At 35.5% G+C, this 14,041-nt stretch overlaps 1 protein-coding gene across 1 annotated transcript; it reads right to left on the bottom strand.

The window, feature by feature from the left end:
- Nucleotides 1-5,008: 5,008 nt before the first annotated feature.
- LOC117341103 lies at nt 5,009-8,043 on the bottom strand. The gene is made up of 3 exons (XM_033902937.1): nt 7,857-8,043; nt 7,171-7,342; nt 5,009-5,940 (listed from the first exon to the last, which is right to left on the bottom strand). The coding sequence occupies exons 1-3, from the start codon at nt 7,902-7,904 to the stop codon at nt 5,717-5,719; spliced, it is 444 nt and encodes a 147-aa protein (XP_033758828.1). The 5' UTR covers nt 7,905-8,043; the 3' UTR covers nt 5,009-5,716.
- Nucleotides 8,044-14,041: the final 5,998 nt, after the last annotated feature.

Genomic DNA, 14,041 nt, shown 5'->3' with positions numbered 1-14,041 from the left:
TGCCTGAAATGATCCTGATATGATCCTGACCAAGTGTTGTTATTTTTTGGGTTGGTCTGAAATCCAAGATGGCCGCCATAGCCGCCATCTTGAAAAACACATTTTAAACTTCTTCTCCAGTTCCACAAGTGCTATTGGGCTGAATCTTGCCTGAAATGATCCTGATATGATCCTGACAAAGTATTGTTATTTTTCGGGTCAGTCCGAAATCCAAGATGGCCGCCATAGCCGCCATCTTGTAAAACACATTTTAAACTTCTTCTCCAGTTCCACCAGTGCTATTAAGCTGAAACTTGCCTGAAATGATCCTGATATGATCCTGACCAAGTGTTGTTATTTTTCGGGTCAGTCCGAAATCCAAGATGGCCACCATAGCCGCCATCTTGAAAAACACATTTTAAACTTCTTCTCAAGTTCCAGCAGTGCTATTACGCTGAAACTTGCCTGAAATGATCCTGATATGATCCTGACCAAGTGTTGTTATTTTTCGGGTCAGTCCGAAATCCAAGATGGCCGCCATAGCAGCCATCTTGAAAAACACATTTAAAACTTCTTCTCCAGTTCCACCAGTGCTATTTAGCTGAAACTTGCCTGAAATGATCCTGATATGATCCTGACCAAGTGTTGTTATTTTTTGGGTTGGTCTGAATCCAAGATGGCCGCCGTGGCCGCCATCTTGAAAAACACATTTCAAACTTCTTCTCCAGTTCCATTGGTGCCATTGAGCTGGAAATGGGTGAGGATGTCAAGGAAGGCTAGCCAACATAGTGTTGTTATTTTTTCGGCCTCGTAAAAACTTTGAAATGGCAGCAATGGGGGCCATTTTGTAACATGATTGCGCAATCATGGTTTTCCTGAACAACACCTATTGCAAACTTCTTCTCAAATTCCATCAGTGGGATTCAGCCCTAACTTACCAGAAATTATCCTGAGATGGCCCTTACCAAGTGTTGTTATTTATCGGGTCGGCCAGAAATCCAAGATGGCCACCATGGCAACCATCTTGAAAAAACATTTTAAACTTCTTCTCCAGTTCCACTGGTGCCATTGAGTTGGAAATTGGTGAGGATTTTAAGGAAGGAGTGCCAACAAAGTGTTAATATTTTTCCGCCTTGTAAAATCATTGACTTGGCAGCCATGGTGGCCATTTGTAACATGATTGTGCAATCATGGTTTTCCTGAACAATGCCTATTTTAAACTTCTTCTCAAATTCCCCCAATGGAATTCAGCTGTAACTCTAACCAGAAATGATCCTGAGATGGTCCTTACCAAGTGTTGTTATTTATTGGGTCGGTCAGGAATCCAAGATGGCCACCATGGCAAACGGCGCCACTATATACTTGCTACAGAGAATACATACTTCAATTATATAAGGTTTTTAATTTAGAGTCAGATGACCGTTAAGGCCCCTGGGCCTCTTGTTTTTTCATATGATAACTCAGTCTGTAAAAGCACTTTATTTCTGTATCAGTGGCAGGCTTTATTGTGTCTGGTATATGTGTTTAAACAGAACAGTTTTGCCTGAAATTATTTATCTCTGTCAGTCAATTTATAACTTTAAAAAAAAACAAAAAAAAACCTGCTCTTACATGAGATGAAAGTTCTTGTTCTTATGCAGAATAATGTGTAAGAAAACTAAAAATGGAATTATTAAACATATTTCACTTTCGGATCATCCTCGGGTGTATTTTGAGAAATAAACCCGAGGAGTTCCGAATGGATATCTAAGTGTAAAGCAAGGGTATGAAGTACCCTATAGTAATCAACCCCTCCATCCATCAAACCTGTTAGTTTACCTGGCCCAAAGGGCCGTTTAGCGTATGACATGGCGCAGCGTCCGGTGTTCGTCATTGTTTCCTTTAAATCCCTATTAAATTTAGTCTGGGGCACTATTTGGCAAGGGGGATCAAACGTTGTATAAAAGGAGGGTGTGGCTCCCCTGGGGCCAGGGGGGTGAGGCCAAATAGGGGAAATTAAGGTAAATCCTTTAAATTGCTACAAGTCCTAAATGTCTAAATGGAATTTTATGATATTTGGTCTGAGCATTATTTGGCGGAGGAGATCAAACGTTGTATAAAAGGTGGTTGTTGCTTCCCTAGGGCCGGAGGGATTTGACCCAATAGAGGAGGGCCAATAGAGGAATATAGCAACAAAAAAAGTAGGAAAATATTTGCCATACATATGTAATTACTAAAATATCCTGGTGGGCGATGCAGGCCCTCTGGGCCTTTTGTTACATTATTAGCCTTAGGTGTTAATATTTCAGCTGTGCAACCTCCTAGACGTAAAAAGCATGGTAGTAGAAAATTTGCTTTAACAATGCATGAGAGAGGAATTGGTAGAAAATCCTATTACATTCAAATGTAGATGTATGAATTATGTGCTCAGTCATTTAATGAAATAAAGTAAATTGACAGTGGAAGGCAGTAACATTATAGAAAAGTTTACTTACGGCACGCATTATAGAAAAAAAATACTTGAGGAACACATTATAGAATTTTTTCTTAAGGCACGCTAATAGTAAAACTAATATGTGTATAGAATTTTTATCCCACTATCATCAGATTGTGGGCTATTCAAATCGCCCTGCGTCCGTGGTCCGTGGTCCGTGGTCCGTCCCTCCGTCCGTCCGTCCGTAAACAATTCTTGTTATCGCTATTTCTCAGAAAGTACTGAAGGGATCTTTCTCACATTTCATATGTAGGTTCCCCTTGGTGCCTAGTTATGCATATCGCATTTTTAGACCTATCGAAAAACAACATGGCCGACAGGCAGCCATCTTGGATTTTGACAATTGAAGTTTGTTATCGCTATTTCTCAGAAAGAACTGAAGGGATCTTTCTCAAATTTCATATGTAGGTTCCCCTTGGTGCCTAGTTATGCATATCGCATTTTGAGACCAATCGAAAAACAACATGGCCGACAGGCAGCCATCTTGGATTTTGACAATTGAAGTTTGTTATCGCTATTTCTCAGAAAGAACTGAAGGGATCTTTCTCAAATTTCATATGTAGGTTCCCCTTGGTGCCTAGTTATGCATATTGCATTTTGAGACCAATCGGAAAACAACATGGCCGACAGGCAGCCATCTTGGATTTTGACAATTGAAGTTTGTTATCGCTATTTCTGAGAAAGTACTGAAGGGATCTTTCTCAAATTTTATATGTAGATTCCCCTTGGTGCCTAGTTATGCATATTGCATTTTGAGACCTATTGGAAAACAACATGGCCGACAGGCAGCCATCTTGGATTTTGACAATAGAAGTTTGTTATCGCTATTTCTCAGAATGTACTGAAGAGATCTTTCTCAAATTTCATATGTAGGTTCCCCGTGGTGCCTAGTTATGCATAAAGCATTTTGAAACCTATCGGAAAACAACATGGCCGACAGGCAGCCATCTTGGATTTTGACAATTGAAGTTTGTTATCGCTATTTCTCAGAAAGTACAGAAGAGATCTTTCTCAAATTTCATATATATGTTCCCCTTGGTGCTTAGTTATGCAAGTTGCATTTTGAGACCGATCGGAAAACAACATGGCCGACAGGCAGCCATCTTGGATTTTGACAATTGAAGTTTGTTATCGCTATTTCTCAGAAAGTAATAAAGTGATCTTTCTCAAATTTCATATGTAGGTTCCCCTCGGTGCCTAGTTATGCATATTGCATTTTGAGACCTATTGGAAAACAACATGGCCGACAGGCAGCCATCTTGGATTTTGACAATTGAAGTTTGTTATCCCTGTTTCTCAGAAAGTATTAAAGGGATCTTTCTCAATTTTCTTATGTAGGTTCCCCTCGGTGCCTAGTTATGCATATTGCATTTTGAGACCAATCGGAAAACAACATGGCCGACAGGCAGCCATCTTGTATTTTGACAATTGAAGTTTGTTATCGCTATTTTTCAGAAAGTACTGAAGGGATCTTTCTCAAACTTTTTTGTAAGTTCCCCTTGGTCTGTAGTTCTGCATATTGCATCTTGGGACCAATAGGAAAACAACATGGCCGAGAGCCAGCCATCTGGGATTTTGACAATTGAATTTTGTTATCGCTATTTATCAGAAATGGCTGAAGGGATCTTTCTGAAATTTCATTTTTAAGTTGTCCTCTGTGCCTAGTTATGCATATTAGATTTTGAGACCAGTCAGAAAACAACCTGGCCGACAGGCAGCCATCTTGTATTTTGACAATTGAAGTTTGTTATCGCTATTTTACAGAAGGTACTGAAGGGATCTTTCTCAAATGTCATATGTAGGTTCCCCTTGGTCCCTGGTGTTGCATTTTGGGACCAATCCGAAAACAACATGGCCGACAGACAGCTAAAATGCTAAATCTTAAATTTTATATATAGGTTCCCCTTGTTTGAAAAGTACTAGAGGGCTGTTTCTGAATTTACGCAGATTAGTTAGACTTAGAGGAAGGGAAAAGTAGATAAAAGATCAATCTGACATGGAACCTATAAAGATCATTCAATGGTGGGCGCCAATATCTCTCTGGGATCTCTTGTTTCTTAAGGCACACTAATAGTAAAACTAATATGTGTCCTAACACTTTTTGCACGTCTATGTACATAACTATGGAATCGGTAGCATTATGTGTGACGCCGCATCCTTATGACATGTGAAGCTACACGCCGGCGTCATTCTGATTTTAGACGGCGATGCTCAACGCAATTCAATTGTTTTCTGCTCTTAAATGACTCGCACAACTAAATCAGCCAGTCAGCTTGTGTTTCCCCTGAACCAAGTACCTGAGGAAAATGGTTTCTTAGGTTTTTAGCTGTTTTCCCGAGTAAATAACATATGAAATGGGTACTTTTATATACGAGAATAATCAAAAATATACACTCGTGCTGAAAATAGAATGACGTACGATTCGAGGTGTAAAAAGGCGGGGATTCCCCAGGTGGGGGTTCCCCAGTGTACTGTTAATGTCAGGCTTACTATCTTTCGAGTACCCGTGTGCTCTTACATACCACTTAACATATACAATAACAACATTTATCCGATAGAAAAATCTTCAAACTTTAATTTGAAATAAATTTCACATCATTTTAACTTCAAACGAGCGAATAAAGGGATGGGGTCACTAGTAATAGCATATAGTAAGTTATTAAGTTGTGCGAGTGCTTTAAACAGCTGTCAAATCCGTATTTCTTCAAAGTCTGCTACGTATATTGCAGAAGTACATATTCTATATTCGCTTCATTTTGATCTTAACAGAAAATAGTCGGATTTCAATGCGGTAAATAGAAAGTGCCGTTCTGACAGGCGAGGAAAATAAGTTGTGTCAAAGTGATGATATCAGATTCATATTTACTCCCATCGGTTACAGATTTGTTTCCCATTTTTACTTGTTTATGATTTTTTTTTATTTACATTGAAATAAACATGACAAAAACCAAAACTCTTACTGATGAAAATAACAATACATAAATATATACTATTTTGTCAGCTGAAAGATAATGCCTGTACGCTGAATTCTGTTGACACAATGATACCTTAATTACTCAGCAGTCAATATATGTAATGATTTAAATGCAAAAAAGTGTAATACGTCTTATTTTAAATGTTCAATATATACTTGTTTATATGATTAATAGGGTAGATTAAATTGGAATATACTTGTAATGTCCCTCACAACTAAAATATCTATTTAATATTGTATTTAACTATCAATACACTATCAGTGGACATCCAAATTGATTAGACACGTATTTATTGCAAGTTCCTTTTCATTACAACCTCTGTGAAGACCAAGTATGGTTTATAGTCGGAATGTTCAAACGCATATGTCTGTATCCTCCGGAAGTATTGGTCAGTAATCATCTCTTTCTCGTCCTCAGTTCGAGAATCCGACAATCCTCTGTAAATGGCATGATGTAACCATGGGTAGACCATAGCAACTATCCTTTCGGAATACTTGAGCTTGTCCGTTGTATCTGTCAAATCATGAAATAGAGAAATGCAGATCGGTTAGAATTTGGAGTGAGTGTCCTTATTGGGTTCTTTAACCTTAGTTAGACTGTAAAAATCGTAATAGTTCCATTTGGTTAAATGTTTAGTACATATTTACACCGATACTGTGCATTTTGTTGTTGACTAATATTTTGTCTAGTCATTATTAATTAGCAATTATTGAAGTTTCGTTAATTCGTCATTAATATTCTCATTTCGAACCATATTTATTGTCTCGCCTTCGATGAAATGCTGTGAAAACGAAACAATGGTATTTCTAATATACTTATATCAAGTGGCAACGTTTCATGTTACAGTTTTGTGTTAAGATCTGTTGTTCAACCTAAGCTAAACTTCCGGTGTAGTTAAAATCTCGGAGGACTTCATTTGTAGAATATCATTGGGATGACCTTTTCTAATGAAATTAGAGGTAATTGAAAACAGAGCTTAACTTTTCTGCATTCAACTCGATTCCTTAGACTTAATGGTCGATTGAGATTGAAAATTTTATATTTTTTTTAAGCGTGAACTCCTACTTCACATGAAGAGTGATAGTAAATTCTCAGAATTAGTGTTTTCAGTTTTTTTGAGATATTTATTTTTTCATTTGTATTAAACATATGTAGAAATCTTGGATATTATCACTTAACATGATAATTTGTATTTTAGTTTTTTGGAAACCAAACACATATTTTAGAGATGAATTGTAGCCTTACACTCAAATCGGGACCGACGAGGCATATTAATACATGTAGTTCTTGTGTCTTCAATGAATTTGGGACAGACTTTAACACTATGTCATTGCAGTAGTTATTGTATAACACATATGAACGGGTTTTAATATCTTCTGCCTATATTGTCTTTAAAAATGGTAGTTGCTACTCCTGCTTAGCGCTCAGCATATTTGGAGTGAGACGACTGGTTCGCCCGTTGTCAGTATAATGTGACCTGGTGGGGTGTCCTGCTGGGTGTCTTCGGCAGTATGCTTCAGTGAGGTAGCACTATAAATCGGCAAAAGTTCCGGCCTATCACAAGGAGACTTATCACGAACATACCGCAGCCTCCCAAAACACACATACGCACTCACCACACGCATGCACGGGAGGTCGTCCTTAAATGACCTTAGCTGTTAATATGACGTTAAACAAAATAAACAAACCAAACAACCTACCAACCAACCTTTATACAAATATATGCATATCGATATGAATTACCTTTGTTGACATTATGGAATATCTGTTGGAGGGTATAATGTTTAACTGATCTTATCGACACCAATTCCAGCCCAAGTTCCCTTATTTCCGGCAAATCACTGGTGAACGGCTCCTTAAAATCTTCCGCCGTTCTCCCGAGGTAGCCATTCCAGTTTGCTGCAAGATATTCCTCCTTTATACATGAAAAGAAAAACATTTCAACAGACCAAAATAAAATTTGAAATAACAACTTTAAATTGGGAAATATCTCAACAAGGTGCAATCTGAAGCAAGCAGTGTCGGTCGCAGGCGCTTGCATAGAAAATGTGATTTTCATTTTTGTTTGTTTTTTGTTTTGTACTCTGTAAAGTACAAGGTTGGTAACTCCGCCACGAGCGAAACGGCACACCACCACACTTTAATCGGCTAAAAAACACATTTATTCAAACTGACACTGCGCATACTATATACTACCGTCATCTAGAAATAGTCATCTTTAACCTACAATAATCCGTGAAAACATCGTCGAATTCCTCCAACAAAACACCATTTTTCAAACTGCTCCCTCAGCCTTTCCAGATTCTTCATTTACATACGGGGTTGAAAGGTCATGCGTTTATATAATCGACTGTCACCAAGTGCAATAAAAATAATGTCAGATCATCTGGGCGATGTTTACACTTTTGATTATACATTAATTTACAAACCCTTGTGACTTTTCCTTCTCTGACCATGTCAGACACGATACGTCCCATTGGAAAGTGTCCTTCTAACGGCGATGATATATCTCCATCATCGTTAGATGATAAGTTGAAAGTAATCAGAAATCCTCCTGAAACAGCATCAGTTTGTCAAAATAATGAACAATTAGGATGGGAATTAAAATTTATCTACGAAGAAGTATACAACGTACTCAAATGCAAAGCACCTTGAAGGGAAATATACAACTACACCTTACAGGTGTTTCGTCCTCTTAAAGGATTCGTCGGTGAATATCAAAAACATACCTGGTTTCAGTTCCCGTCCCCTTGATATCACAAAAGCTCTCCAGTCAGCTTTCCCTTGTTGTCTAATCAATTTTTGTTCTCTGGCGTCGGCCTCTTCATAGAATACACCGTTTTTAATCTGACAAATCCTGTTAATAATTATCGATATGTAATTTGAAAATAAAAAAATCAACCTAGAATTTCATTAATATTATACCATTGAACACATACTGTATCAATGATCTTATACTATTTTATGTATTTTTAGTTCAAATTTCACATCATACATTGTTTTGTAGTTTCAAATACTTTAAACATTTAACTTTCGTATTAAGTTCAGCTCTGATATGTCAAGAGACCGCGCGGATTTTATGAATGGAAAACATATCATTCACCTACTGGATCGCTTTATTGTTTAAATCAATGAACTCTTGACGTCTCGAAATGATCGATCTGACAAGGGCCGAGTATGGGTGGGTGTTGGTGGAGGGTTTGTAACATAAGTGAACATGAAACAAGTCAAATTATGTACATAAAGATGAAAGCTAATTTTGTTACTATGCTATTAAATACCTATGTAAAATTATATTTAACTTTATTCACAAATAACTCTCCTCTCTATATGTATTATACAACATATATTTACATTCAGTATGCTTGAATGAATTTGCGAAAATTGTAATCATTTTTTCATAACAACATTAGCCTCATCACAGTGTGTAGTAATGTAGTAACCGTTAGCGCCATTCGTGGAATATATCAAGAAGCCAATGTTGTTATGACCTCATGAATGTTGTTAAAATAAATTTCATTCCTTAAATCAATATTTACTGTTTAGAAAGATAATGTGTAGCCACAGTGGATATTGCCAGGTCGATGGAATTATCAGGGAGACACTGTTCATACATTGTCCTCGGTATCATAGCTGGGTAGACTTCACCAGTGACAGTTAATCCGGGATCATCTGCGATACCTAAATATCGGATCATAAAACGATTAATCAGAATTATACACTAAAGCTGTTATAGACCATATCAAAATATTTTCACATAATTGAACTCCTTTAGATGTTTTATCTAGAAATAATGTGTAACTTACAATAGCAATAGAATCATTGAAGTAGATAACATAGCTATAACGGATTTGCTTTAAATTACCAAATTCATTCTACTTAATTACGACATCATCCAATCAGTTGATCAGTAGATTGGTTAGATACCGTTTAACGTCCTATCAACATCTATGGTCATGTAAGGACGTTAAAACGTGTGAGGTGTGGTTCGATATCAACAACTATTGTAGTGTAAGGATGTTAGAACGTGTGTGGTTTTGTTGAGAAAAAAAACTTAATAAAAAAAAGTTGAACCAGCGTCAACGTCATATGACCTACTATTTGAGACACATGTTATCAATATATATATACATATATATATTGCAACGTATATATCAACGTTATACTTTTTAATTACTTTGTACAACCTTGGATAGTTTTGCTCAGAAGGTTAAAGTCATTCTTCGGCTGATCATTATAGTACACGACAATGGGCTGATTCTTGCCAAGGCCTGTTTGAATTTCATCTGTAATGAATATGATTATGATAATTGTTATTTATCTAACAAAAGGTAAAAGTCACATTTCGTAACCTAATCTTAAGTGTGTACGTGCTTATAACTTTAACATAGAAGGAACCAAAATACAAGAGAAATCCTAATGAGCAAATTGTTCTTTTTCACATCCGATCAGGAGATGCATTCCCGACCGTCAAAACGTTATTGAATCACAATCTGGTCTGTTTTTAAACGAACATTAATGTTCGGTTATTGTGATCAAGAACTGGACTGAGAAATATAACCATATATGGTAGCCACATTCACCAATACGCCATCTACTGTCTGTTTCAATGAAATATGGCTGCCCCCATTGCCTTACGCTTCAAATAATTTACTTGCAAAAACATCTATGTTTTATATAGTAGTTTTACCGAAAAGGTTGAAATGTATTCAGTAGGTGTTTTCAAGATGCATACGATTTGAGAAATGCATAACGCTAGCGAAATGAGAAGACTAAATGAACCTGAACTTTGCGAATAACCCCGGTCCAGGTCAATATATTTATGTAAACAACTATATTGCGCAGGCGCATTCGTCTCCGGATGTTTAGAAAGTTTTGCTCTTCTGTGTTCTTTCCAAAACGGCTGACATTATAGCATAGGTCTGCAAATTTGTCCGCGATTTACTTAAATGTGTAATATATATATTCTAGAATGCTACATCATTATCAACTAGGTGTGTATTTCTATAATTTAGAGAAAGAAATATATCAATGACGACATACGAGACGATACATTGTATCATACTATACTGTAGTTACTGTACGTGTTTGCGAGAAAGAACTGTACATATGTATAGGCTTACAATTAGGTGGCATTTGTGGTCAGGGTGACTGGTCATAGCGTTAAAATTGTCATCGATTTCCATATATCATTTTCCTTTGACGAAAATGACCCAATAAATCAAATGCAAATGATAATATCTTGCTATGTGCACGGGATTGCTTGTTGTAGGCGATACTTGGAACGTATTTACTGTTGTAAGGGAGGTAACTGCAAGATTACGGAAATCAAACGTTAAACCAATTTGATTGGTCGATTCTTCCATGACTTTGGCATGGGGTTTACAATCGAAGTGACAGATAACTACGGCAATATTCAGATGATATCAACAATAACATTTTTAGATACGTGTGGTTGGCAGGTGTTGTCATGTTTAAAATGAACAATTATATAGCTTGTTTTTATTTCGGCAAAGACGAGAATATTTACTGAAACGGACCTCACGTGAAGCAGACTTGGAAATACCGAAACGAAGAAAAATCGGGCTTAATTATAATATAAATTGGCATTATTTTCAGAGGATTGACCAAAATATATGTTCTGCAATGCCTGATTGTATCATATATAAAAAATATTAGAGGTTTATTTGACCGAATTTTAAATTAATTATTCATTTGCGAATCGCGGCCCGATTGTCGTTGGAGTTGAATTACCGAAATGGCCGATAGTCGACCCAAAATCGATATTTTTACGAGAATATTTGTTTTCTTTTGCCTGAAAGTATTTTGAAATAATTTGCAAAATACCGAATTCACGACCAAATTTTCGATTGCGACGAACTTCTGTGACGGTGTTAAGTTATATCTGATTAAAATCAGCTGTTACATGGCTACGTTTACTATGCACTACGTCTACTAGGTATTTTTTTTAAAGACGGAAATCCGGATTATCTAAAAACAAATGCAAAAATACTTGTGATATTCACTTAATTTGATATATATGTTATCTGTAGTTTGATAACTTCTGATATATTGTGATTGATACTCTATATAATATTGCTGTGGAACTTGTGTTATTTTTCAAACAAATTCATTTTAATAATTTGTTAATTTAGAATTTTCATCAAGTCATAATCAAGACTTGAAATTCTCACTACACCATACTTCAAACACAGAGTAATCGATGAATTGATAAACTGAAAATTTAAGTCAAGCAAAGGAGTTAATATTTACCTTCAATATTTTTTCAATATACAACAAATGTTCAGATGACTATTTGTGCCATGCTGTTACAAGATTTCAGTTACAATTCTAAAATTGAATTAGTATGTAAATATATGTTATACTGTCAATATCCACAAAGCGAGTGTAGTATACTGTACTCAGTCATGCCGGTAGATAGCGGTACATATACATACTGCTTACATCTAGTGCTTACTTGTGTGAACTATAAATCAATAACAAAAATGGTTCATATATTTCTATATATGACTTTACAAATTATGCGGTGTCTGAAGATCTGAATGAAGTGAATAAACGATGTATTAAATTATTTTTATGAAATATTCAAGTTATGGATCATTCTTTTTTTTAAATACTGATTTCAGGTCCATTTTGGTAATTCAAATATGACGGCAATCAGGCCTCGAATGGCGAATGATTACAAACATTTTAATTACGTCTCGGTCAAATAAACCCCTAATATTTTACATATGATTAATTTTGACATTGGAGAACATATAATTGTGTCCATTCTCTAATATAAGCACTGGTAGAAAGTACAGAATAGAGCTTGATAAATATATAATCAAAATTACTAATTACCCCGGTAAATATAACATTTTACGTAAACCTCCCATGACTGATGGTGAACTTAAACTTGCAAATCTCCTGTGTCATTCCAATTTTGATATGTGTAAATATATACACGAACGGTATATATATAGATATAGATATGGAATGATTCACAAATTTGCATACAGTTATGGAATCTTATAACACCCCGAAAACTGTTCTCTCCACATAAAGGATGTGATTTGTGCAATTACATTGCTGAACTGTGTGTGGTTCACTATGATTGGATGGTCAACATTGGAAAGGGACAATAAATAGGGAATGTGTCATCCCATCGAATGGACTGTAACCTTTATCAGTTTGAAGTTGAAAATGAAGCTTGAAGTTTTCTTTTCCTGTTTGCTGAATTATTTGATGAAGATAGTCTTTATATGGTTGTTATTCTTTATCACATTGTGTACAATACTGTAATTATACCAGAAGTTTATCTTCTCATATACAGATTTATTAACATCAAATGATTCCTGAACAAAAGGAGTCAGGTGTTTTTGTTTTGAAGTACCATACATGCTTGAGTACAGTTTCAATAGGATACATTCTTAATTCGGGCCTTGATTAGCAGCTCTGGTTTTGGTTTTCAGTAATTCTTTATGTGTGTTTCATCATATTAAGTTGAAATATGCTAAACTAACGATGGAACTAGCCTAAATTTAGTGCATATTAGAAGTTGGCATCAATAAGGTCACAGAGTCCTGGCTGTATTATAACTGATGATGGCTTCCCGAAAGAAAGAAGACATATTTTATTTTCATCCATCCAAGATAGATCAATAAACTTCCAATTTCAATCAGGACCTTACAGAAATATGCATGTGTTCAATCATATCAGAACAGCTGCAAACATTTCAAATAATTTGCAATTAATTCCTAAACCAATATCAGTAAATTTATCGACTTTAAACTTAGAAGATTACTGATTTTGCATTAAACAATAATGTTCGTTTACAGTACTTCCAGTACTTTGATTTTCCATGGTAGATAACACGCAATCCTACAAAACCAGTTAGTGTAGCATATTTACCAATCATTTCATTGATGAGGGAACGTGAAGCGCGTCCATCCGCAGTTCCGAAGTCTGCTATGGCGACTGGTTGCACTGGTTTGTTGCCTGATCTTGAATTAATTATTCTTCCTGTGCAAACAAATTAATCAATAGAATAATGTATTTTATTTTCAAAAAATAGATTTGGTAAAATGAACTACAAATAATTTGCATATTTCATATATTCACATTTGATATTAGTACAATTGTATAATACTTCAAGCGTTTAATGATGACATCTATGATTAGTTATAATTGGTTATACATTATTCCTATTTAATTGTGATATCTGAAATGTACAGGTCTACTAGTTCTGTGATGTAAGGAGAGTTAAAAATGTCATCGATTTAAAAATCAATGTAATATTGTACATATTTTATATTTTTAAAATAGTAGAAAATAGAGTCTTCACGGTTCAGTATATGTGTGAGAAACATAATCTTATATTCTATATATATTATCTATATATGTATCTGATTAATGAAAATTGAAAGGAGTCTCTTAATTACAAAGTATATCTATTGCTTGGTAAATCTTTTCTACAGATATAGCACTTTATATTTCTTCATGAAATTTTGATTGATTTATTAACATTTTTTCCCTATTAAATAATCGTGTTTGTTCTTTTAACTCTTCCCATGTATTACTCCTACAAAGGCGAACTGATATGAAATCATAT

This window comes from Pecten maximus, chromosome 13 (genome assembly GCF_902652985.1).
Source record: "Pecten maximus chromosome 13, xPecMax1.1, whole genome shotgun sequence".
In the NCBI taxonomy this organism is placed as follows: Eukaryota; Metazoa; Mollusca; class Bivalvia; order Pectinida; family Pectinidae; genus Pecten; species Pecten maximus.
Note: the sequence above shows the minus strand (reverse complement) of the source record. Positions and strands in the feature narration are given on the sequence as shown.

What these genes read in the sequence shown, in the direction of transcription:
- LOC117341103 (XM_033902937.1), bottom strand. Translation starts at nt 7,904, where the DNA reads ATGGGACGTATCGTGTCTGACATGGTCAGAGAAGGAAAAGTCACAAGG. An exon ending in GAGAAGGAAAAGTCACAAGG is followed by an intron (nt 7,343 to 7,856) that starts GTTTGTAAATTA and finishes TCATGTATAAAG; the next exon opens with GAGGAATATCTTGCAGCAAA. An exon ending in ATTCCATAATGTCAACAAAG is followed by an intron (nt 5,941 to 7,170) that starts GTAATTCATATC and finishes ATGATTTGACAG; the next exon opens with ATACAACGGACAAGCTCAAG.